Here is a 24,122-nt window from a genome sequence, read left to right on the forward strand (position 1 = left end):
TAATTAACCACTTCTGAAATTCTTGTATATAAAATTTTTCAGGGGTGCCAATAATTGTGAGCAACGTGTTTTCGTTAAAAATATTTATTTCTTTATCAGATTTTCCTTTTTCTCAGAATAAATGTGCTTCAAGGGTGGATTCGTCATTGATTTCATTGTTGGAAGTACAATAAATCACCAAAAGATAATTTTTTATACTTGTTTTTAGTCAACTTTACCAAAGTTGCCAATAATTCTGTCGGAGCTACATCATGTTCCTACATATAACATCTCTTTCATTTCATCCTCAGCTTAAGGGGAGCTGTAGCGGCCGTAGAAGAGTACGCTCTGGGTGGGGTTGTGTCGGATGAAGAAGAGGAAGGGGTGGTCCGCCATGAACCTCTCGGGGGGCAGCATGGCGCAGCGCATCATCATGATGGCAGCCGTGGCGGCCGCCGCCTCAGTGCCCTCCTCATTCACCTCCACAAAGAACTTGTGCACGACCTTGGACAGAACAAGGTCGTCGCAGGGAGACATGCCGGAGAAGTCGCACTTGTCGTTGTTGAAGGCGTCCGTCATTCCCATACTCACCAGGACCTCCTTGAGGTCGTATTTCTCCTCCAGCTTGAACTTGGGGAGACCCACCTCCACCTCAACAGTGTCCATCATGTCTGGCTTGGTCCACTCCGCAAAGTTCTCATATGTGAGCATCTGCTCCAGCTGAGAGAGAGAGAGAGAGAGAGAGAGCGAGAGAGATGGTTGGGTCTCTACCGCTGCATGTCTAATAAATAGATATTATAAGCTGCTCCCTCTGACACATGGGCGTAGATTTAGGGTGGGACGCTAAGGACTAGTCCTAATCAATATTTTAAGATGACAAAATTGTCCCCACCAATATTTTAGCGAACTTATTTGTGCTGCTGATCATTCTGACAGCCAGCACAACAGTACAAGAAACATCGTCATATGATTTGCTGAAAAACAGAGGGGGAGGGGGAAGGGTTATCTGACATGCACGATACAGTAGGCCTACACGCACAGAGAGTGTCAAAGCACAGGCTACTGTACTTGTTTGCACCGGCAGTCAAGCGAGCGGGTGTGTCAACGACAACGTTAGGGCTGTCTGCCAATACATAGCCTATCCCAAAAAAGGCCAGAGTAAAACATTGTTATATTCCCTTTGCCCTTCAGCATGTACATGTTTGCCCCTTTTTGTGGTTTGTAGATCAGCTTTGCCACCCAAAAATACGAAGCTTTTTCATTGCAGTCTAGGGAAAATAATTAGCCATACAAACTGGCAACTGGTGACCAGGCTTTCAAATGCGAATTTTACTGTGTAAAATAGCATTAGCTGTTGGGATATTACCCAGGATATTGTCACAGCTAACCTAGCTTCTGTAATCTTTCAACCAAAGTTAGGAGTCATGTTGAATAAGGGTGTGCCGCACAGACAGTCACATAGGCTATAAGTCACCATCACTGACTGTTAGGTTAATTGGGCTACCAATCTTTCAGTCGCAATAAACAATGGATCCGAGACATTTTCCTGTTCCTATATTCTGTTTATGTAGGCTAATGTATTTGTGAATGTAGCCTGCACAATGCAAAGAAATAAAAGATAAACTGGTGCATTTCCATACTCATAGAAATGAACATTGCGAGACACTTATCTCTTCTATGATCTCATCCCAGAAAGATTTACTTTGACTTGTTAGTTTTTTTTTACATTTATTTTATCTAATGACATAGCAAACATGATTAATTGAATCCACATATCCTTGCACTTGCGAAACTATTTTTCAATATCAATATGATGTAATCAAATTACTACATATGTTTAGCTATTAGTAATCATGCAGATCATAAAATACTATAAATAATTATCAATATAAATTTGTAGTTTATATGAATTCCAAAATATGAAAAAGAAACCTATGACAACCATCACTTTCTATGTGTGTGTGTGTGTGGAGGGTCAATCAAATTCTATGATTGCCACTGATGTGAATGATCTCACAAATCACACAAACCAAATCAAATTTTAAAAAATCGCAATAGTATCGAAATCGAGATTCTTCACTTGCTATTGGTACTGAAACAATAATGTTGGTATCGTGACAACAGGAGTTGTGGATGTGTCCCCACTAAAGCTGAGACCAAACCTACGCCCTTGCTCTGATACGTCTGTGCACTGCACTGCCAGGTTTGCCATTTTACCTTCTCTAGTCCAGTGGTGTTGTCCTCCATCTCATTAGGCAGCATAATGAGCATGCTCAGATCTTTGCCCACGTAGGGCAGCTCCAGAATCTGGCACTCTGTGTCGGGAATGTAGGTGAAGGGGAACTTGGCCTTCTGATGCATCATTTTAACAGGCTTGCTTTCATTCTGAACACAGAGACACGGATGTGATACATATACACACACGTCAACCCCAATAATATTTTGATACACACACACACACACATATGAACCAATCTTTCTCTCTCTCTCTCTCTCTCTCTCTATATATATATATATATATATATATATATATATATATATATATATATATATATGTCTTGCCTTTGCCCGTCAAAAGTTTGGAATACCCTAATAGACTGACTTAACTAACAATAGTTGACATCATGACTACGGCCTTGGTGTGTGTGTGTGTGTGTGATACAATATGAACCAATGTATATCTATACACACACACACACACACACTTGCTTACCTTTTTGAGCTTAAACTGAACTTCTGTTAGAGCGCTTTTGAACTGCTTGTCCAAGTTGCCTTTGAAGTAGATTGCATTTACTAGCACCAGTCTGGTATCCACATCCAAAATCCCTGGTTCCAAGTGGTTCTTGATTTTGTCTACAATCAAAAGGAATCAGTCGTTGAGAGATTGATGAAAGACATGAAGAGATTTAATGATTCAGCAGAGCATAGAACCACTACTGAGAAATTAAATGAGAAATGACTGAGATTATGCTAACTGGCTGAATAACAGATCTTTACACGGATACTAAATAATTTGAACTGATTTATAATATTTTGAACATGTCTGCTGTTTTTGCCCTGAACTCCTGATTACTGAGTCTTTTCCTCCACCCATTTGATGATGTTCACTCAAGCTGCCTCTGCATTTGTACGGAAGTCAACAGCCTCCAGCTCAGCAAGGTAGTGTGTCTTTGTGTCAGCAAGGTATTTCTGAACAGTGGGGGGAAAACAACTCGAAAATGAAATTATTCTGTCAAAGAATAGCACTTGTATTTACTTCACAAGGTACATGCAGTCAATCGAAGTACACCAGGTTTCAAAATACTGGCTATTGTTGACAAAGCTGCATAGACTTTATGTTTCAGTTTTACAGGTATTTGCATGCAAAACATGCAATCCACCGTTTTTACACTAAATGTCTTGGTTGGGAACTGTATGTCCACATGTAATGTTCACATTCAAAAGCATTCCCGTAAAAAGCAAATCAGTTTTTTTCCTTTACTACAGGAGGTTCAGTAGAAATACGGTTTACAGTATGATAGAACAGAAAAAGTTTTACAGTATTTTTTACAGTGAACAAAATATTCATGAAACACACGAGCATTCTAAACAAAAAAAACAACAACAGCAAAAAGCCCAGATAAAAAGGGGGGGGGGGGACTAAAAAAAAGCACAAAATTACTGTAGTTCAGTTCCAGGGCTTTTGCAAGCTGCAACTGCCCACCAACTACCAGGCTGGATCCACCTTTTGGATTTTGTGAAAAAGACCAAGGGCTTATCAGAGAATGACTCCCCAATGGAAAAAGTGACAAATCATGGCCATCCGAGAGGGAGTTGGCGCATGTGCTAATCGAAAAGTGCTAACAAAGGGCAACACAAATATCCACACAGACAGTGTCATCAGAGACATCAGTTGGCAGCCTCCTCTTCCTACCAGCTGCATGTAAAAAGGGGTGGGGCTGAGGTAAGATAACAAAACTGTGTAAGGAGTCCTAATGTTTCTATACTGATCAAACTCCTGATCATGTGAACTGTTAATTACCCTACCACATGATGGTATGACCTCATGGTGGGCCCATTGTCACATATTGCTGCTACAACAACTTTTGATTATATCTCTAACCTTTGCCTTTTTCACAGGAGAAACTAACTAGGAAGCAGGAAATGTAATTAATGTGTACATTGTCATGTCTTGATTAATGCACTCTCACTGCAACAATGGTCTCAAGTCTCATCAAAGTACTTCTCATGTGACCCAAAATCAGCTGACCTCTAATCATGTGATCCATTTCAATGTAACCAACCACAAACTAGGTAAACTATTTAAGTGAGGTTCACAGAGCATTCTAGGAGCCATTCTGTAGTCAGAATCTCCCGCACCACTCTGGTGTGTAGCCATCATCCTCTGAGCTGGTATGTTCATTCTCTGATTGCTTCATATGGTTTCCTAAATGTTCCTTTAACCTGTTAAACTTTCACATTATTCATTTAGATGTACCTTCTATAATGTATTGGATGAATAGCTTGTACCTGACAAATAAATTGTTATGCTTTGACCCGCATAGTTTTCTAGAGTTTCTTTAGATATCCCTCAAGTTTAAGATGGGCCAGGAGGAACGGCTAGGATTAGTCTCCAGGGCCGTGGGGGCTAAATCAGTGAAAGTGTAGGCATGCTACCAGGAGAACTGGCCATCGTATTGTACTGTGGTGGGTCACTGATTTTATTAGTAGTCTGGAATTAGACAGCTAACCTTAGCACACCCTGAACCCTCTGTAGCTTCGGTAAGGTGTTCTGTCCAGATGAGCATAGTGGTCCAGGCCAGCACTATAGCCTCTGACCGACTTCCACACTAGGATCATTACTCAAGTGAAGGCCTCCCGAATTAATCGGCCGAGGAGGGCCTCGCACACTATTCTTGGGGAAGATGCGTCTAATTAAATAGCTAAAAGGCACTCTTGTAACAGCATTGTGGGTAGGCCTACATCGGCCTACTATGGATAGTAATATAACTTTGACCGAAACTTCTCCATATCTAGCGGGGTCAGAATCATTAGGTTAACAGGGGTTCTATAATCAATTGTTATTTCCAACACCGCGCGGACAGCTTCACGATTTCTCGTGAAACTCATGGACGACAGTCAGAGATATGATCATATAGACGTTCGGAAACATCTTGCGTTGTCCAAGCTCAGAGATAACCACCCTAATATTCAATAACTTTTGTAATTCGTACCAGGTAGCTTTATAGTATCCACAGTGTTTCATTTGTTTACCTTATGAATTCCGATCTATACAAATCCTATACTCAAACCAGTTTGATTCACTGACGGACAATGAATCTCTCACCTGAAAATGAAACTGCATAAGAGTGTAGCTGGTCATAACAGATGTATGAAACCATCTTTAGATTGCGTAACTAAGATCACAGTATGAAGTAGCCTATAAAGATGTTGAACTGAAAGCGTAATATTAATAGTTGGGCGTCGAATTATGTGCATAATTGAATGAAAAACTGTTGAGCAACTGAAATCCTATATCGGGGAGTAATGGGACAACATTTCATTCTCAAAACTGTAGCAAATGGTCTCCTCAGTTCCTAAACATTTACAGAATTGTGTTAAATGAAGAAGTGAAGCAGTACAGTGCTAAACATGCTCCTGTCCCAACTGTTTTTGAAAAATGTTGCTGGCATCAAATTTAAAATTAACATATACTTTCCATGAAATAGTCCAAAGTTTCATTTTCAACATTTGATATGTTGTCTTTGTCCTTTTTGCTGCTAAATATGGGTTTATGAGACTATTGTGACATTTTGTTTTTATTTGCATTTTACACAACGTCCCAACTTTTTCTGTGTTGGGGTTCTATATTAAAGTTATAAATCTCATAATTTTTGCCTGTTCATTCATTCCTGCTAATATATAATAATGCATTCCTGCTCATGCAGTTTAAAGTAGTTTAAAGTAATAATAAAATTGGTATGCACAGGTTGCAATGGGAAATTTCCCTAAAGGTTGCAACGGTTAGGGAACGTTAGGAGAAGGCCTCTAAAGGTTGCAACGGTTAGGGAACGTTAGGGGAAGGTTCTCTAAAGGTTTAACGTTGGGGGAACGTTTTATACTCAAAAACTAACATTCAGGGAACTTTGGGAACCAAAAACTAACGTTCCCGTAACCAAAAACTAAGGTTCCCTGGGAACCATAAATTGTTAGCTGGGTATGGGCATTTGCTTAAAAAAGGTTGAGAACCACTAATCTACATGCAAAATTCCATGAATATTAGTGCAGATTCCTGTTAAGACATTAAGAATGAAATTGCACAAAATGATAAACCGCCTCATTAAACCTCTCCCCGTGTCAGTATATGGAACTCCTCTTACGGCGTGTGATTGTAGGCCTGATTTTTAAGCTAAGCAGCAGCGATGGTCGTGGCCGCTGAGTGGAAGGGAGACCTCCGGTTAAATGAGTGGTTCTCAAACTTTTTCTTTCATTCCCCACTTTGATCAAGGGGGCATTTTCGAGCCCCACCTGTCCCTCATCGCTCTAAGAAAGTGATAGGTCAAGCTTAAAATTGTCAAATTTATTGAAATAATGGCAAGTTCTAAATATATTCTCTTCAGAGTTAAAATCAGCTGGTGCTGCAGATATAATAATAAATAAATACATAATGTGCCATTGTAAATTAAACACACATATTTCTGTTTTCCAGCAACATAGGCCTATTAGGAAGCATAGGCCAATATTTTACAGCATTGTACAATATATTCAATGAAATACCATGCTGCATTAAATGGATCCATAATCCAGTCATACTGAGCACTGCTGGTTAGGAAATATTTTTGAAATAAACTTTGCAGGGATGTGATGTAGGCCTACTGTTTAATACATGGGATCACAAGAGTGGCTCCCGAATCAGACGTTTCAGCGATTTCACTCAGATTCTCAAAGGCATAATACTGTCGCGATCGAGGCCTCGAGGCGCCTGTCCCATATCTCAAGTTTTTTGGTCAATGCAGTAATCTTATCTGCTAGGTGAGGTAGGTGCTTGTCTTTGCCTTGTAACTGGAGATTTAACTCATTGAACTTTCCAAATATATCGCTAAGATAGGCCAGCTTCGTCAAGAAATGTTCATGAACGTGCTTTCAGATTCAAACATGCGCTCTTCCTCCAAGAAGAGGCGACTCGGAGCTCAAACACGCGCGACAGCACTTTACCTCGGAACACCTTGCCTCGCTGTGAAACAAAGTGCGGAGAATAAACGCGCTTTTAAGGGCCGGGTCTTGATGAAATTCACCACTCTCACAACCTCGTTCAAAATCTCATTCAGGTCGGGACTAACTAAGCTGCCTTGACACGAGCGCTTCCCTATGAATAACACAGTGCGTCCATTGCGCATCGGGTGCTACCTGGGCCTAGGCTACAGATAAAAAAATAAATTAAAAAAACTCCTGTTTTTCACATCAGTTTGCGCCCCACCTGGCATGTCTCCGCGACCGTCGCGGAGACATGCCACAGTTTGAGAAACGCTAACATGATCTTGCTACTCAATGTTTTCCTAAGGTTGGCTATCACTATATGTTATAAGGCAGTGAAATATTAGACAAAGGTATGGCCAGTTAGCCACCGCTTGTTAACCCATTCGTCTATCAGGCTTTTGCAACCTACACTGTGCATTTGTTTTAATTCGTCAGTATTATATAATAGCAAAGGACACAGTCTAAACGTACCAGAGAAATGGTACAGCCCAGTGAGGGTTTGAAAATCATATTTCATTAGATTATATCCAGAATTATCAGTATGTGATGGTAATTCTGCATTGAATTACATGCAATATTGGATAACATTACATTTTATTACATTTTTTCAGTAGCCTACCCCCCAAACTATTATTTTCATCCCTTTTGGGAGGGTCGAAGTCTCATCTAGGGGGGTCGGACCCCCCCCCCCCCCCAATACCCCCCGTAATTCGAACCATGGGCGAGAGGTGTGGGAGAGGGAAAAGTTAGTGGAGAATGCAGCCGGGGTGGCAGTGTACTCTGGTAAACGAGGAAGGCTGAAACGAGGTCTGACGCTTACAGTATGCTGACGCTTCAGCAACAGCCTCTATTTTTATGCGGAATTGCATGCAGCTGTCCTCGCGTCTCACTAATTTAATTAAAACTAAATTTCCTCCACGGGATTAAAATAGTATATACGGATGAATCAGCGTAGACCGCCCTCTGACGTTAGCACAGTTTCGAGTTTCGGTCGGTGTGAGCGAGCCGACTTTCATTTGAGTTTCAAGTAGCCTCCTCCCTCAGCTGTTCCCAAACGCCCAGAGTCCAGTTCTATTGAATTGCAGAGGATTGGCCATAGCCTCCTTTCTCTCTCCCAACGCACTGCAGTTGTTGTCTGATTAACTGAGAGGTTTACACATAAGAAAACTACATATTATTTCCATGTGGTTTGGTTTTTTATTTACCTTCCTGCTACCAAACCAGGTAGGCTACGTGTATCGTTATAACCACCATCCAAAAAGCAATTTATCATATTTTTGTTTAAACGTGTCGTAATAGATCCACAGGGGAAGGCGCGCAAATGTTGAGCAATGCGCATATTTTGTCGTTTCGTTGGAAGATGCGTTGCAACAGCAGCAGGGCGTGTCAAGTGTAGGCTAGTATAAACTCCAGGCTGAGGATAATGACAGTCCACTCTAGATGATATTTATCGACTCATTTTTAAAATATTCCAACAGAGCATAAGCGTAGGGGTTGTATGGGTTCCTGTACACAGGGGAGTGGAGGGGAGAGGAATGAGAAGGCAGACACAGCGAAGGAAGCTATTACATCAGAGCTGGTTGAACTGGAAATCACTTTAAGCAGGTCAGAAATTAAAAGTATTATTAAGGACAAAAGCAACAGAATGTGGCAGGAGAGATGGGATAAGGAGGGAAAAGGCAGACATTTGTAGGCTACAATATACACAAAGAGGTAACCGCTTGTAAAATCAGTGGATTGGAAAGGCAGGAGGAGACATGGTTTACCGGACACGTGGATTACATATTATAGGGAAACATCAGACTGGAGTATGCACACACTGTGGAGTAATAGAAAGTGTAAAACACATACTTCTAGACTGCACACATTATACCAGAGAAAGGGAAAACATGAAGAAAGATTTAACCATGGAAAACTTACTGAGTATAATTAGCACACAGTCCACAGCTAAGGCTGTTATAGCTTTCCTAAAAGAAAACCTAGCAAGTAGAATTTTTTTTTTTCTTATTTAATTTAAAAAACTGGATATAAAATAGCATCCCATTGGATCACACCTCAGCCCGAAAGATGGCGGTAGTGCACTAAGTATGCAAACTGCCATTAAACCCTATAGAAGAAGAAGAACAAGAAGACGACAGTCCAGTCTCAGTTCCAGTCTGGCACAGGCACTGCGAACTCGTTGGTAAGCTAGTCTTAGGCTTTGGTTATATCTACCCCCCCCTTGCCAGTTAGTGGTTGTGGCATTTCTCTACGTGTAGAATTTTCTACTTAAAGTGTATTAGTTAATTGTCGTTCGTTCCAGCAAGAATGTTGCATTGATATGGAGCTAAATTTGTCTCAATAATATTTGTATATGCGCAGAGGGGAATCCACAAATATTTATTGCTTTGCATGTGTGTTTTGATATCTACAAATAAAAAAAAAAATCATATTTGTAACTCGTATATTAATTTTTACAAATATAGATGTGCATTTGTAAATAAAATGCTATTTGTAAAACCGAAAATTTCATTTGTGAAATGTGATTCTGCATTTGTGGATCACCAGCACACGCATTCTTCGCTTTCCAAAGTTACGTGTTTTTGAGACGTTCTTTGCATGAAAGTCACACAAATCCACACAAAAAAACATATTTGTAACTTGTAAATTGGTTTTCTATAATCTCTGTTTAGTGAACACATAAAACCGTCGTTTGTAAGCGAAATCAAGAATTGCGATCTTTGAGTTTGTTTATCGTTACCTAGCAACCAAGGCTTTAAGTGTTAAAGGGGAACTTGGCAACTATTTCAACTTAATAAACCCATTTAGAAATGGTTGGATGGTTAAATGACCTGTTCCGGTGAAAATGGTGACTTTCCACGCTGCCCCTAGCGTCCCCAGGTGGAAAACCAACCTTGCAACATTGAGACTACCGTCCCGGAAAGAAAAGTGAGAAACAAGAAACTCGTTTTAAATCGTGTTTCTTACCTTGTAACATCCACATTATTCTGCCGAACTTATGCTTCGCTAGCTTGTAAACAAATCCATGTGCTTTATTGTTACCTTTTTCCACAGTTTGAAATAGCATAATGCACAATTTCTCCAGTAGAGGGAGAAATATAGCTAATCCTGCCAAGTTTCCCTTTAAAACCAAAGATTCTAGAACAGAGCTTAAAATGTATTGCAATTTCGTAATGTACAAGAAATTTGAGAAATTAATTAATCGAAATTAATCAGTTATTTTGACAGCCCTAGTTTTAACACTTAAAGCCTCGGTTGCTAGGTTGTCGTTAAACGGCACCGAAAATCAAAAAATCCAGTGGAACCTAGATGGCAGAAATGCGTAGGCCAATCTGCCCAGCAGCTTTTTCTACTTTGTCACCTACAGAGTTTGACAGGTACGATCTTTCAAAACGCCATGTTATTTCCCATAGACATTTGACGACCGAAGGTTGGATGGATACGGAAGTTAGGAGGTGGGACTTATTCTGGAGAGGTCTATGAGTCCCTATAAACAACACTGCCATCTACTGGATTAGTCTGTCAGCAGGCGAATTAGAGGTAGAAGTAGAGTTGGGCAATGTCCCCTAAATTGACATTTGACAATGTGTACAGTAAAACATCGTGATGGACGATGATATTGTCGGGGAGGGGCGTAGTGTAGTAAACACTAATTAATTACCATATGTCTGTATTACCAATGTATTACCAATTTACAAGTTACAAATAAGTTTTTTTTTACGTGTGGATTTGTGTGACTTTCATGCGAAGAACGTCTCAAAAACACGTAACTTTGGAAAGCGAAGAATGCGCGTGCTGGTGATCCACAAATGCAGAATCACATTCTACAAATGAAATTTTCGGTTTTATAAATGGCATTTTATTTACAAATGCACATCTATATTTGTAAAAATCAATATACGAGTTACAAATATGATTTTTTTATTTGTAGATATCAAAACACACATGCAAATCAAGAAATATTTGTGGATCCCCCTCTGCGCATATACAAATATTATTATGACAAATTTAGCTCCATATAATTTCTAACCTGACTCGTGTCTTATTTCGACTTGCACCTTATCTCTTTAGTGACCTAAAAGTTTGTATTCTGTGCCCACACATTTTTCCCATCTCCAGACTAAGTCACACCATGGAATCATTGGCATCTGCAAATGTGCATTTCTCCCTTGAACTTTTCAAGAAGATCTCAGAGATCAACAAGACGGGCAATGTGTTCTACTCTCCTCTGAGCATCTCTTCAGCCCTGGCCATGGTCTGCCTTGGAGCCAGGGGCAACACTGAGGCCCAAATGCACAAGGTAAGCTCACAGTGTTCAAATGTACGAGATTCACAATGAATTTTACTGAACCACAGAATGACCTCACACAGTAACATACTCTGTCAGAAGTGGTTTGTCTTTGTGTGACAGTTTACTGGCTTTAAATGTTCTTATCAGGGATGTAGTGGTAAAATAAGAGGTGGGTAAACTATGAATTCTGTGATCATGGTGAAGTGGACTGTGACATGCTTCGTCGGATTTATATAAAAGGCATTCAGAACATGTTTGATGATGGTGGAGGCTATTGTCCAATGTTTATAACAATACCAGTGGTATTACTGTTAATGGTTCCTACAGTGTTGTGAATGTGGATAATACAGTGTGTGTTTTTATTTATTAGATTAGATTAGATTAGATTAGATTCAACTTTACTGTCATTGTGCAGAGTAGTTCCTAGGTGTTTTATGCCCCCAATGTTGTCTTCAAGGCAGCGCTGCCTGGAAGGCACTAGGGTTAGCCATGGGTTAGGGTTTAGGGGTTAGGATTAGGTGCCTTTAAGTCAGCGGTGGCAGCGCTGCGTGCAAGACGACGTTGGGGGCATAAAGCAATCTGGCGCTAGTTAGCCGATGCTACCAACAGTTTTTCGATGGGGGTGCCTCGGGCATCGGCCTAGCCATGCAAATAAATCACTGTTTTACACAATTTACGAGGCAGTAGCTCCATACTTCATTGGTAGACTTCCGAGGGCCTTGACATTTAAAACGAGACATTGAGAACTTTGAAAAAGCACTGGTAGTTTATTTACAAGACGATTTATACAGACAGTACCTTCAGAAAGTTTACCGTTTGCCGCCATCTTGAATTTAGTCACGATAAGTCGAGCAATGAGTACAAATTAACAGGTATGATAAGGAATCAGATTCCAAAAATAATTCAGTGGAAATGCATGGATTCCAGTTGCTGCTACTGAAGTGATGCACTCCAGTTCGGCTCCCACGACAGAGGTAAGGTAAGAGTAAGGTAAGGTAAGGTAACTTTATTTGTACCCAAGGGTAGATTTAGTTGCAGGTCAAAAGAGTGGGTTTCTTACACACACACATAGATGACATTAAACGACATTGACAGAAAACAGTGACATAACAGTGACAACAGTGCTCTAGACCTAGGAATATAGATACAAATGTACATGAATATTATTAGTATCAAAATTCAGTAGATAAAAATGCAAAATAAAAGTCATCATAGCAGATACAAGAGCTAAACCAGATTAAATAAATAAATACATTAAGATTAAGAGGGCTGTGCAGTCAATAAGTTAGTGTGTAGCCTATCTAACAGTAGCCTAAGTGCTATTTAACATTCTAATAGCTGAGGCAACAAAACTGCCTCTGTATCTTTTAGTTTTGCACACAGGCATTTTGTACCTGCGGCCTGATGGGAGAGGCTGAAATTCACCGTATAGTGGGTGGGATCCATCCTCTAGGATAGACCCAACTAGTCTCTGTAGCTGCCTAGTGTGTAGCGATTCCAGGTTCAGCTGTGGCTCTCCAATCAGCCTACTAGCCCACCTTACAATTTGGTTCAGGGAGTTCTTATTTTTTAGGGGTAGGTTGCTGAGCCAAGACACCAGGCTAAAAGAGATGACTGATTCAATGAAGCAGCGGTAGAACGTGGTGAGCATCTTTCTGTCGATGTGGAAGGAGGACAGCTTCTTCAGACAGTATAGACACTGGTTCCCCTTTTTGTACGCAGTCTCACAGTTTGCCTAAAAAATTATCGTCAATGATGGTCCCAAGGTATTTATATTTATCAACACACTCCACTGTCTGACCCTTTATGCTGATGATATCCTTAGCCCTGGGGAGTTTCCTGAAGTCTATACACATATTTTTTGTTTTGGAAATGTTCATCTGTAGAAAGGACCTATCACACCAGTCTACAAAATCCTGGACAACTGGACCATGACCTGTTTCATTTCCTTGTAGCAGGCTTACGATGACAGTCATCTGCATACTTTAAAATAAATCTGTCTTCCCTGCTGCTGCGGCACATGTTGGTGTAAAGGATGAACAGAAGAGGAGACAGAACACAGCCCTGAGGGGAGCCAGTGGAGGAATATATCTGATCAGACAGTGCTCCCTTGACTCGCACTCTTTGTGTCCTATTAGTTAAAAAATCTAAAATCCAGCCAACAAGATTTTTACTGAGATCAAATTGCTCTAAGAGTCTTTCTGTTAAGATGTGGGGTTGAATTGTGTTAAAAGCAGATGAGAAATCTGTAAATAAAAGCTGAGCATGTGCTCCCTTTCCTTCTAGATGTTTAAAAAGCATGTTCATCAGAGTGACTGTGGCATCCTCAACACCTATGTGTGGCCTATAGGCAAACTGATGTTGGTCAAGTTCAGACTCTTCTGTCTTCTTTAAGATTTCATTTCTAACTAGATTTTCAAAACTTTTCATCATAATAGACAGTCAATGCAATAGGCCTGAAATCATTCAGTGCTTTGGGGCAGCTTGTCTTGGGAACTGGAACAACTACTGCATCCTTCCAACATTTTGGGACATGCTGGTTTTGTAAGGACAAGGTTTTGTAAGGAAAATTGGGCAGAGTTATTTAGAGCACAACTTAAGCAGTCTACCACAGATATTGTCAGGTCCATAGCTTTTATTTGGATTTATGGAAGAGAACACTTTTTCAACATTTCCCTCTTCAATTGTAAAGTGGTTCTGGTCAGCTAATATATGATTGAGTTCCTGTATTTCTGAACTGAAATCATAAGTGTCAAATCGGGAGAAAAAATTATTAAGAGCATTTGCATCAAAACCTTCTAAAGTGACAGTGCTTATGTTTTTTGAGTTACTGATGCCTGCGATGGCTTTCATACTTGACCAGGCTGAGCCCAAGTTGTTTGCAGCCATTTTATTTTCCAAAATTGTTTTATAGTCCTGTTTAGCCCTTAGAATTTTCATGTCTTTTGTCTCAGAGGCAGTCCCATGTTTGAAGGCATGTTTCTTAGCCTGTATGCAAGATTTGACAGATTTGGAGACCCATGGTTTGTTATTAGGGTACATTTTTACCATTTTGCTTGGTATGATCATGTCTCTACAGAATGCGGCATAGGAACATGTTACATCGGCTAACTGATCTAAATCTCCCCCACATGCCTCTATAAACATATCCCAGTCAGTCGAAACAGGCTTGTAGACACTGCACAGACTCTTCTGTCCAATTTTGTTAGAGACCTTTTCCCTCTTCAGAACAGTTCTGTATGTGGGCATGAGATACACGCAATTGTGGTCTCCGTGGCCCAGGGGAGGTAGCAGCAGTGACTTATATGCCTCCTTTACTGACCCATAGCAAAGAGTCTTATCACGTCTGGTGGGGCAGGTTACATATTGGTGGAAATTGGGAACCGACTTCTTGAGGGAAACATGGTTGAAGTCACCCGGTACAAAAGCCGGGGCGTCAGGGGAGATAGACTGCCGTGTTTGTACTACGTCATACACAGTTTTACAAGCAGAGGGGGCGTGTGCTCTGGGGTGGATATACACAACTGTAATGAGGAGCTGGGGAATCTCACGCGGTAGGTAGAAGGGGCGTAGCGACACTGATAAAAGTTCCACATCAGGAGTACAGATGCGTTCTCTCACTGTTACCGAAGTGCAGTATCTTTGGTTAATATAGAGACATACCCCTCCTCCCTGGTTTTTTTCGTCACCTCACTGTTCCTATCCAGGCGGTGCGGTACTCCAAAGCCACTGTTCATCAGGTCTGAGTCCTGGTCGCGTTCAGTTAACCATGTCTCCGTAAACGCCATCACACAGCAGTCCTTGTAGTCCTTAAGGAAGCGGGCATTCCCCTGGAGTTCATCAATTTAATTTCTTAGGGACTGGACATTCCCCAGGATCGTTGATGGCAGCGGAAGCCGGTTAAGTCGCATCTTCCTCAGTCGTAGCCGAGCGCCTCCTCGCTTTCCCTTTTCCTTCTCCTCTTTCCCACCATTTCTCCGTAGGTGTTATCAGGATATCTTCGGATGAGACCCGGGATCTGTAGCGTGATGTCTGGCACGCCAGCCGGTCTCACGAAGTTGAGTTGCAGCAGCTCACTTCTGCTGTATTGCCTCCTGGCCAGGCAGGCAGAGATGTTATCCAGGTAAAACAGAAAAGATAGCAAAAATAGCGATACGACGCAAAAAATATCCATGTCGCTTCAATCAAAAGCACCGTGCCCAGTTAAAGTCACTTGGGATGTTATTATCCCAGACACAACAGACGTAAAACAATAAAACACGATTAAAACATTAACAGCCAAACTTTTCCTGCCGGTCGCCGCGTGCGCATGCGAGGGGTTGGATGGTGTTAAAAGCACTTGAGAAATCAAAGAACATGATTCTCACAGTGCTTTTCCCCTTGTCTAGGTGAGAGTGTGTCCTGTGTAGTGATGGCATCGTCCACGCCCACTTTCTCCTGGTATGCAAACTGTAGTGGGTCTAGTGCATGGCGTATCTGGGGTCTGAGTATGCGCAGGACCAGTCGCTCCATGGTTGTTGTGCGGCCCGCCGGCCAATTTTCAAAACCCAAAAGTTTGCCCACCGCTGGCTTACACAATTGCAAAAGGGTTCTCGACTGATGTAGAAAGAAATGGCTGATCTTTAATGCAATACCTACATTGTCCATTATCAGCAACTATTCATCTAATGTTTCAAAGGCAGATTCTGTTTACTAATCTGATATCATTTTAAAAGGCTAACTGAGAAAACATTGGAGAACCTATTTGCAATTATGTTTTTCAAATTTTCCAAAGTTCTGTACAGAAATGCAGTACACTTGCTCAGTTGAAGTGCAAATATGAAAACAAGTAGCTAAAAAACAGAATTACCATTATGTGTTACTACGGTTACTACACTATAACTAAGCTAACTTTTTTGCAGCTGTTCCCTGCAGTGTCAAACTTATGATTGGATAAGATGGGAATTACTTTCTGATTTTTTTCCGATTCTGTCAAGTTGATTATTGCCATGCTGTGCTAATAAAATTAACCTTTAAAGGGACACCAGGCAACGTTTTCGTGTTAATTACTCATCTTCGTAAATCGGTATATGGTTAAATGACTCATTAAAGGGCGAATGAAGACTCTCTCGCCGTGCAAGTTCAGTGTATCGTACCCGCCGACCGAAGCAGGATCAGTTTACATCCTGCATCCACAGCACAGAGGCAAGCTAACGAAGCGCTAGCGATTGTTGCAAACGTGTGTATAATGGCAGAGCCGGCGAAGAAGCAGCGAAAACCCTTGACGGAAGATGCAAAGAAAAGGAAAAGAGCTTCAGACCGAGCGAGGGGGAGTTTCGTAGAGAAAAAGCATCAGGCTTGTCTGGTGTCCCTTTAATGCCATAAAATGCCACCACTTTCAATGATGATGTGCAGGTGCTGAGTTTTGTCCTGCCACTTAAGCCGTTGCAGGGCAAAAAAAATATGCAGGGCAAAGGTCAAGACCAAGTCCAACAAGTCCAGGTGCACCAGCTGCCTGCTGCAGTGATGAAGGTTATACAAGTGACTTCTCCTTCTGGAAGACTAATCAGGGCATCTGAAAGGGTCTTTCAGCAAAGTAACATGGTGTGGGTGTCCCAGTTGGTGTGTGGGCTGTATCTGGGCTTTGTACTGGTCTACTGCTGGTTGGTGTAAAGTGGGCTGTGTCTGGGTCTGAGTGGTCAAGGGTGCTTTTTGCCTTATAGGCTATATGTTATTTCATATAAAATAAATGCTTTAGCCACTGTTGAGGTCAGTTGTGTTATCTTACCTCAGCCCCCCCCCCCCCCCCCCCCCCCCCCCCCCCGCTTTTTACATGCAGCTGGTAGGAAGAGGAGGCTGCCAACTGATGTCTCTGATGACACTGTCATAAACTTATTCATTACCCTTATATGTATTAACCTGTCTGTTCAACCCCTAGTTACTCTGGGGATAGCAATGATGGTCAGACACATACCGTGGTTACATGCAGTTATTGGCTCACATGTGTATTTGTTCCCCTTTGTTAGTGCTTTTCGATTAGCACATGCGCCAACTAGCTCTCGGATGGCCATGATTTGTCACTTTTTCCATTGGGGAGTCATTCTCTGATAAGCCCTTGGTCTTTTTCACAAAATCCAAAAGGTGGATCCAGCCTGGTAGTTGGTGGGCAGTTGCAGCTTGCAAGAGCCCTGGAACTTGGGCAGTTGGTTCCAGAACCCTATTGCAAGAGCCCTAGAACTGGGACAGTTGGTTCCAGAACCCTATTGCAAAACCATGTGCTGGTTTAACACAGAGCCATATAAAGGTACCATTATATGGCTCTGGTTTAACATATTGCCATGTTTAAAACACTCCAGGAAAAATGTAACAATTGCATCAGTGAAAATTCATTACATCTATAGATTAAAACCAGACAGTTTCTCTCTAGGGTTCTCTCATAACATGGAAACTACTCTTCAGTATTGTGTGGCTAGTTAAAATACAAATATTTTTTTTTCCAATTGTTTTCACTGTAGTCCCTGAACCTTCACAAAGTTGAGGATGACGTCCATGTTGGCTTCAGTAAGCTCTTTGCTGAACTAAACAAAGAGGGCACCCCCTACGCCCTGAGTCTGGCCAATCGCCTCTACGGAGAGCAGTCTCTCCAGTTTGTTGAGGTAAGACCAGTTTGTCTGCACTTTCATTCTGTGTGAAACCAAACACTGGACACCCATGGTTTATGATGAATAGCCCAAAGGAGATATCGGATATCAATGTGATGATCGTCCCATGTGGATCTCACTTGATATCGTCCGAGTTCATCATCAGAGTTTTTTTCCCCCACTGTTCAGAAATACCTTGCTGACACAAAGACACACTACTGTGCTGAGCTGGAGACTGTTGACTTCCGTACAAATGCAGAGGCAGCTCGAGTGAACATCAACAAATGGGTGGAGGAAAAGACTCAGGGTAATCAGGAGTTCAGGGCAAAAACAGCAGACATGTTCAAAATATTATAAATCAATTCAAACTATTTAGTATCCGTGTAAAGATCTGTTATTCAGCCAGTAAGCATGATCTCAGTCATTTCTCATTTAATTTCTCAGTAGTGGTTCTATGCTCTGCTGAATCATTAAACCTCCTCATGTCTTTCATCAATCTCTCATTGACTGATTCCTTTTGATTGTAGACAAAATCGTGGACCTCTTGGCCCAAGGAGTTTTGGATGTGGATACCAGACTGGTGCTAGTAAATGCAATCTACTTCAAAGGCAACTGGGACAAGAAGTTCAAAAGCATTCAAACAAAAAAAGTTCAGTTTAAGCTCAATAAGGTAAACAAGTGTGTGTGTGTGTGTGTGTGTGTGTGTTGGTTCATATTGTATCACACACACACACACACACCAAGGCCGTAGTCATGATGTCAGCATTGGGGGGGACCAAATCTGTGGTGGGGTCTGAGGGACCCCTAAACAGAATTTCAAAACATTTCCTACCATGCAAAAATATTATTAAAAATCACAAACAAGTCGTTAGTTAAGTCAGTCAATTAGGGTATTACAAACTTTTGACGGGCATAGGCAAGGCATATATATATATATATATATGAGAGAGAGAGAGAGAGAGAGAGAGAGAGAGAGAAAGATTGGTTCATATGTGTGTGTGTGTGTATCAAAATATTATTGGTTGACGTGTGTGAATATGTATCACATCCGTGTCTCTGTGTTCAGAATGAAAGCAAGCCTGTTAAAATGATGCATCAGAAGGCCAAGTTCCCCTTCACCTACATTCCCGACGCAGAGTGCCAGATTCTGGAGCTGCCCTACGTGGGCAAAGATCTGAGCATGCTCATTATGCTGCCTAATGAGATGGAGGACAACACCACTGGACTAGAGAAGGTAAAACGGCAAACCTGGCAGTGCAGTGCACAGACGTGTCAGAGGGAGCAGTTTATAATATCTATTTATTAGACATGCAGAGGTAGAGACCCAACTGTCTCTCTCTCTCTCTCTCTCTCTCTCTCAGCTGGAGCAGATGCTCACATATGAGAACTTTGTGGAGTGGACCAAGCCAGACATGATGGACACTGTTGAGGTGCAGGTGGGTCTCCCCAAGTTCAAGCTGGAGGAGGAATACGACCTCAAGGAGATCCTGGTGAGCATGGGAATGACGGACGCCTTCAACGAGAGCAAGTGTGACTTCTCCGGCATGTCTCCCTGCGACGACCTTGTTCTGTCCAATGTCGTGCACAAGTCCTTTGTGGAGGTGAATGAGAAGGGCACTAAGGCAGCGGCTACCACGGCTGTCGTCGCGTCTAATTCCTTCTCTAATTCCAAGCCGCCCCCCAAGAGGTTCATGGCGGACCACCCCTTCCTCTTCTTCATCCGACACAACCCCACCCAGAGCGTCCTCTTCTACGGCCGCTACAGCTCCCCTTAAGCTGAGAATGTAAGGAGTCCTAATGTTTCTATACTGTTCAAACTCCTGATCATGTGAACTGTTGATTAATTACCCTACCACATGATGGTATGACCTCATGGTGGGCCCATTGTCACATATTGCTGCTACAACAACTTTTGATTATATCTCTAACCTTTGCCTTTTTCACAGGAGAAACTAACTAGGAAGCAGGAAATGTAATTAATGTGTACATTGTCATGTCTTGATTAATGCACTCTCACTACAACAGTGGTCTCAAGTCTCATCAAAGTACTTCTCATGTGACCCAAAATCAGCTGACCTCCAACCATGTGATCCCAAATCAGCTGACCTCCAATCATGTGAATGTAACCAACCACAAACTAGGTAGCCTATTTAAGTGAAGTTTACAGAGCATTCTAGGAGCCATTCTGTAGTCAGAATCTCCCGCACCACTCTGGTGTGTAGCCATCATCCGCTGAGCTGGTATGTTCATTCTCTGATTGCTTCATATGGTTTCCTAAATGTTCCTTTAACCTGTTTTCTTAACTTTCACATTATTCATTTAGATGTACCTTCTATAATGTATTGGATGAATTGCTTGTACCTGACAAATAAATTGTGATGTCCTGACCCGCATAGCCTTACTATTGTACTTGTAGTCCAGAGTAGCAGTTTAGGTAACGTTACTAGCATAATGGACGGTTGGGATTAGTTATCGCCGCCGTAGAAACTAAATCACCTGGGAGCTGGCATGTTATTATGAAATGACCAAGCATTACACAGCGGTGGGCAGTTTGTCAGCGCAGTTGGTCGCGAAAACCTAGCACAGCCTGACCCCCTGTAGCATAGGAATTTGCTTGACTGTCTAACACGCTGATGAGTATAGCAGTCCGGATCAGCATGTAACCTCTGACCACTTCCAGACCAATACGTGTTATGTTTAGGAACCGCCCGAATTAATCGGCAGATGGAGGAGACCTATAGTATATATTCCTAAACTTGAGCGCGTGTCACAAGAAAACGAGTTAGGCATTCTCATTAACAATATGTATTGTGGGCGTATCAACCCACTAAGGATAACAATGTTACAATGAACCGAAACTTTTCTAATATTGAGCGGAGTCAGATTTATTAGATTTAACAGGGGTTTATAATCAATTGATATATTTCCAACAGCGCGCGGACAGCTTCACGATTTCCTTCGACCACTCCCAGTTCCCTCATTGGTCCTGACGAGTGACGTCATTTACAAGGATGAAATGAAAGAGATGTTGTATGTAGGAACATGATATAGCTGTTACAGTACCCTCCAGAATTATTGGCACCTTTGGTAAAGTTGACTAAAAAGAAGTATAAATAATAATCTTTTGGTGATTTATTGTACTCCCACAATGAAAACAATGAGGACAAATCCACCCTTGAAGCTCATTTATTCTGAGAAAAAGGAAAATCTGATAAAGAAATAAATATTTTTAACGAAAACACTGTTGCTCACAATTATTGGCACCCAGAGCCGGACAGTAACGGAGTACATTTACTTGAGTACAATTTTGAGGGATCTGTTTACTCGAGTATCATTTTTGGGGAGTACTCATAACTTTACTCAAGTACATTTGAGAGGCAAATATTGTACTCTTTACTCCACTACATTTCTACCCATAACCGTGAGTACCCGTTACTACTTCTAAATAAAAGGGAAAAAGAAAAATCTTGGAAACCCTCAATTTGTTATTTCCCTCTCAAATGTGATTGGATTGTGCAGGCGCCACTGATTGGGACAGCCTATCAGCAATCAGCTTTCTGCCAAAGTCAACTCCATGGTCAGATTTAGATACAAGATGAAACCATGGACGAAACAATGGATGAAGACGCAGCAGGTCCATCGCGGGAATGTGCCAACCTGTGGCCACACCTCGCCAGACTATTTCAATTTTCTGATAGTTTAGGTAGGTAGTAGGTAGTTTTCGCTTCAAGTGTTTCAATTACAAAATAGTATTTTGTATTTAAAATATGTATTTTAAATACATGTATTAGAAATACTGCCCATCCCTGGCAACATGGTAAAAAGATGAAAATTACTTGATTTTACTTTCAATTCCTTTTACATTCTCCAAGGTATTAACATTAACATTTTTCATAACTCCATGTAGGACGTTTCTGTAAATGTAAACTGTGGCAGTAGTAATGCAATATTTAGAAAATGTAGGCTACTCTTGTACTCTTGATACTCAAGTACTTTTAAAAACAAGTACTTCAGTACTTTTACTTAAGTAGACATCTGACTGTTGTACTTTTACTTGTACTTGAGTAAAATTTAGCAAAGGGTATCTGTACTTTTACTCAAGTAATGAAGCTGTGTACTCTGTCCGCCTCTGTTGGCACCCCTGAAAAATCTTATTTATAAGACCTAACAGAAGCATTTGTAATTTCAGCTTATTTAAGTTAAAGTGTCAAAGTGTCTGTGAACTTTCAGAAGTAGTTCATTTCTTTTTCACTATGGTATGAAAATAAAGGCACACAGAGGCTACATCCTCTAGTCATTTTTCAACAACAGAAAGACAAGAGAATACACTAAATTTAAATTAAAAAAAAAAGTGTGTTGACATTTGTAAGTCAGAGAATGTCTATGGAAACTACTGTAGGTACTTTGTTGAAAATGCCTATATGTACAGTTAAAACAATGATTAAAAGATTCTAATCATCTGGAAATGTGACAAACATGCTTGGGTCAAAGACCCATGATCGTCTTTTAATAATTCTACTTCTTCTGATGTCAGGTAACATTAAGCCAAATCCTGGGCCTACACCCCCATGTATTAATGTACCTACCCCATCTGATTTCAAAGAGCGAAATGATCTTGGCTTCCTCCACAGGAATGTTAGAAGTCTTGTGCCAAAAATGGACCTAGTCAGGGTTTAGGTGTCTACTTCAGACCCTGATGTTATGGTTTTATCTGAGACTTGGTTGAAGAAATCTGTTTCTGATTCTTCTATCCATATTACTGGTTATAATTTATTTCGTAGTGATCATCAAAGTAAGGGCGGTGGTGTTGCCATTTACATTAAAAACAGGTTTATTGCAGAGTAACTCAATCTTTCTCCCGTCCTAAGATATTTGAGTTTTTGTCTATTGATATTTCTTTCTCTTACACATCCCTCCTTACTGTCATTGCTTGCTACAAGCCTCCTTCTGCTACTAAGGAGGCCTTAAATTCTCTGGCTGATGTATTAGTCGAATTACGGGATCGGGAACTTGTGCTCATGGAAGATCTGAACTGGGACTGGCTCTCTGCTAATTCCGACTGCCTGAAAAATATCTGTAATGAGCTAAATCTCAACTTACTCAGCTTGTTTCCTCCCCTACCCGTCCTAATAGAACATTTCCAGGTAAGTCAACCTTAATAGATCTAATAGGCCTACTCACCAACACTCCACAGAAATATAAAGAAATAGGGGTATTCTCTAACGACATCAATGACCATTGCACCGTAGCGTGTGTTAGAGACACCAAGCTCCCTAAATCCAAGCCTTGCATCCTCATTAAGGGTAATGCCAGCATTTTGGGCACATTGCAGCAGCCTGTTAAGGGTAATGCCAGCGTTTTGGGCACATTGCAGCAGCCTGTTAAGGGTAATGCCAGCGTTTTGGGCACATTGCAGCAGCCTGTTAAGGGTAAACTCCGTAGTGCCAAACGCAGAGGGGAACATGAATACAGGAAACGTGAGAGAGGAGCTCAGATCAAGTGTTGTAACTGTGGAGGAGAGCATAGTGCTGCTACAAAGGCTGTGATGCACATAATAGAGCGGTTCAAATTCAGAATGTCAATGTTGCAATATTACCAAGTATACACTTATAGTGGAAAAGAGACAGTTTGTAGCGTTTATAGTGGAAATCCTTTACTGTTCTGCCCAAGCATGTAGCTGAACAGAGAGAACTAAGATAATTGCAAAAGCGGCAGAAAAGTATTTGGAAATGGAAGACATGTCAGTAGAGATCATTAATGCAACACTTATTACTACTAGATTAATGATGCTAACCATTCTACAGTGGAATGTAAGGAGCCTAATTGCAAACAGCACATTCAGGACCAATCAGTCAAACCTAACATTATCTGCATTCAGGAATCCTGGCTAAAACCCTCACTTGACTTTACATTGTATGGCTATACAGCAGTGTATATAATACAACAGTGTCATAATGATGGAAGAGGCACTAGGTATGACGCAGCTCATGGTGTAG

The 24,122-nt window shown here is 41.2% G+C and overlaps 2 protein-coding genes across 2 annotated transcripts; one reads left to right on the top strand and one right to left on the bottom strand.

The window, feature by feature from the left end:
- Positions 1–267: 267 nt before the first annotated feature.
- Positions 268–4,026, bottom strand: LOC121688050 (serpin B6-like). Its single transcript, XM_042067369.1, is given in 5 exon segments — positions 268–699; positions 2,197–2,364; positions 2,693–2,834; positions 3,053–3,168; positions 4,006–4,026. Coding segments are annotated over 5 exon segments (855 nt in total). The 3' UTR covers positions 268–291.
- A 7,301-nt stretch (positions 4,027–11,327) lies between these two features.
- Positions 11,328–20,140, top strand: LOC121687969 (leukocyte elastase inhibitor-like). The gene is made up of 6 exons (XM_042067220.1): positions 11,328–11,515; positions 18,001–18,141; positions 18,316–18,433; positions 18,654–18,796; positions 19,193–19,360; positions 19,488–20,140. Exons 1-6 carry the CDS (start codon positions 11,348–11,350, stop codon positions 19,899–19,901), a joined length of 1,152 nt encoding a protein of 383 aa, XP_041923154.1. The 5' UTR covers positions 11,328–11,347; the 3' UTR covers positions 19,902–20,140.
- Positions 20,141–24,122: the final 3,982 nt, after the last annotated feature.

Source organism: Alosa sapidissima, chromosome 17 (assembly GCF_018492685.1).
Source record: "Alosa sapidissima isolate fAloSap1 chromosome 17, fAloSap1.pri, whole genome shotgun sequence".
Lineage (NCBI taxonomy): Eukaryota > Metazoa > Chordata > Actinopteri > Clupeiformes > Clupeidae > Alosa > Alosa sapidissima.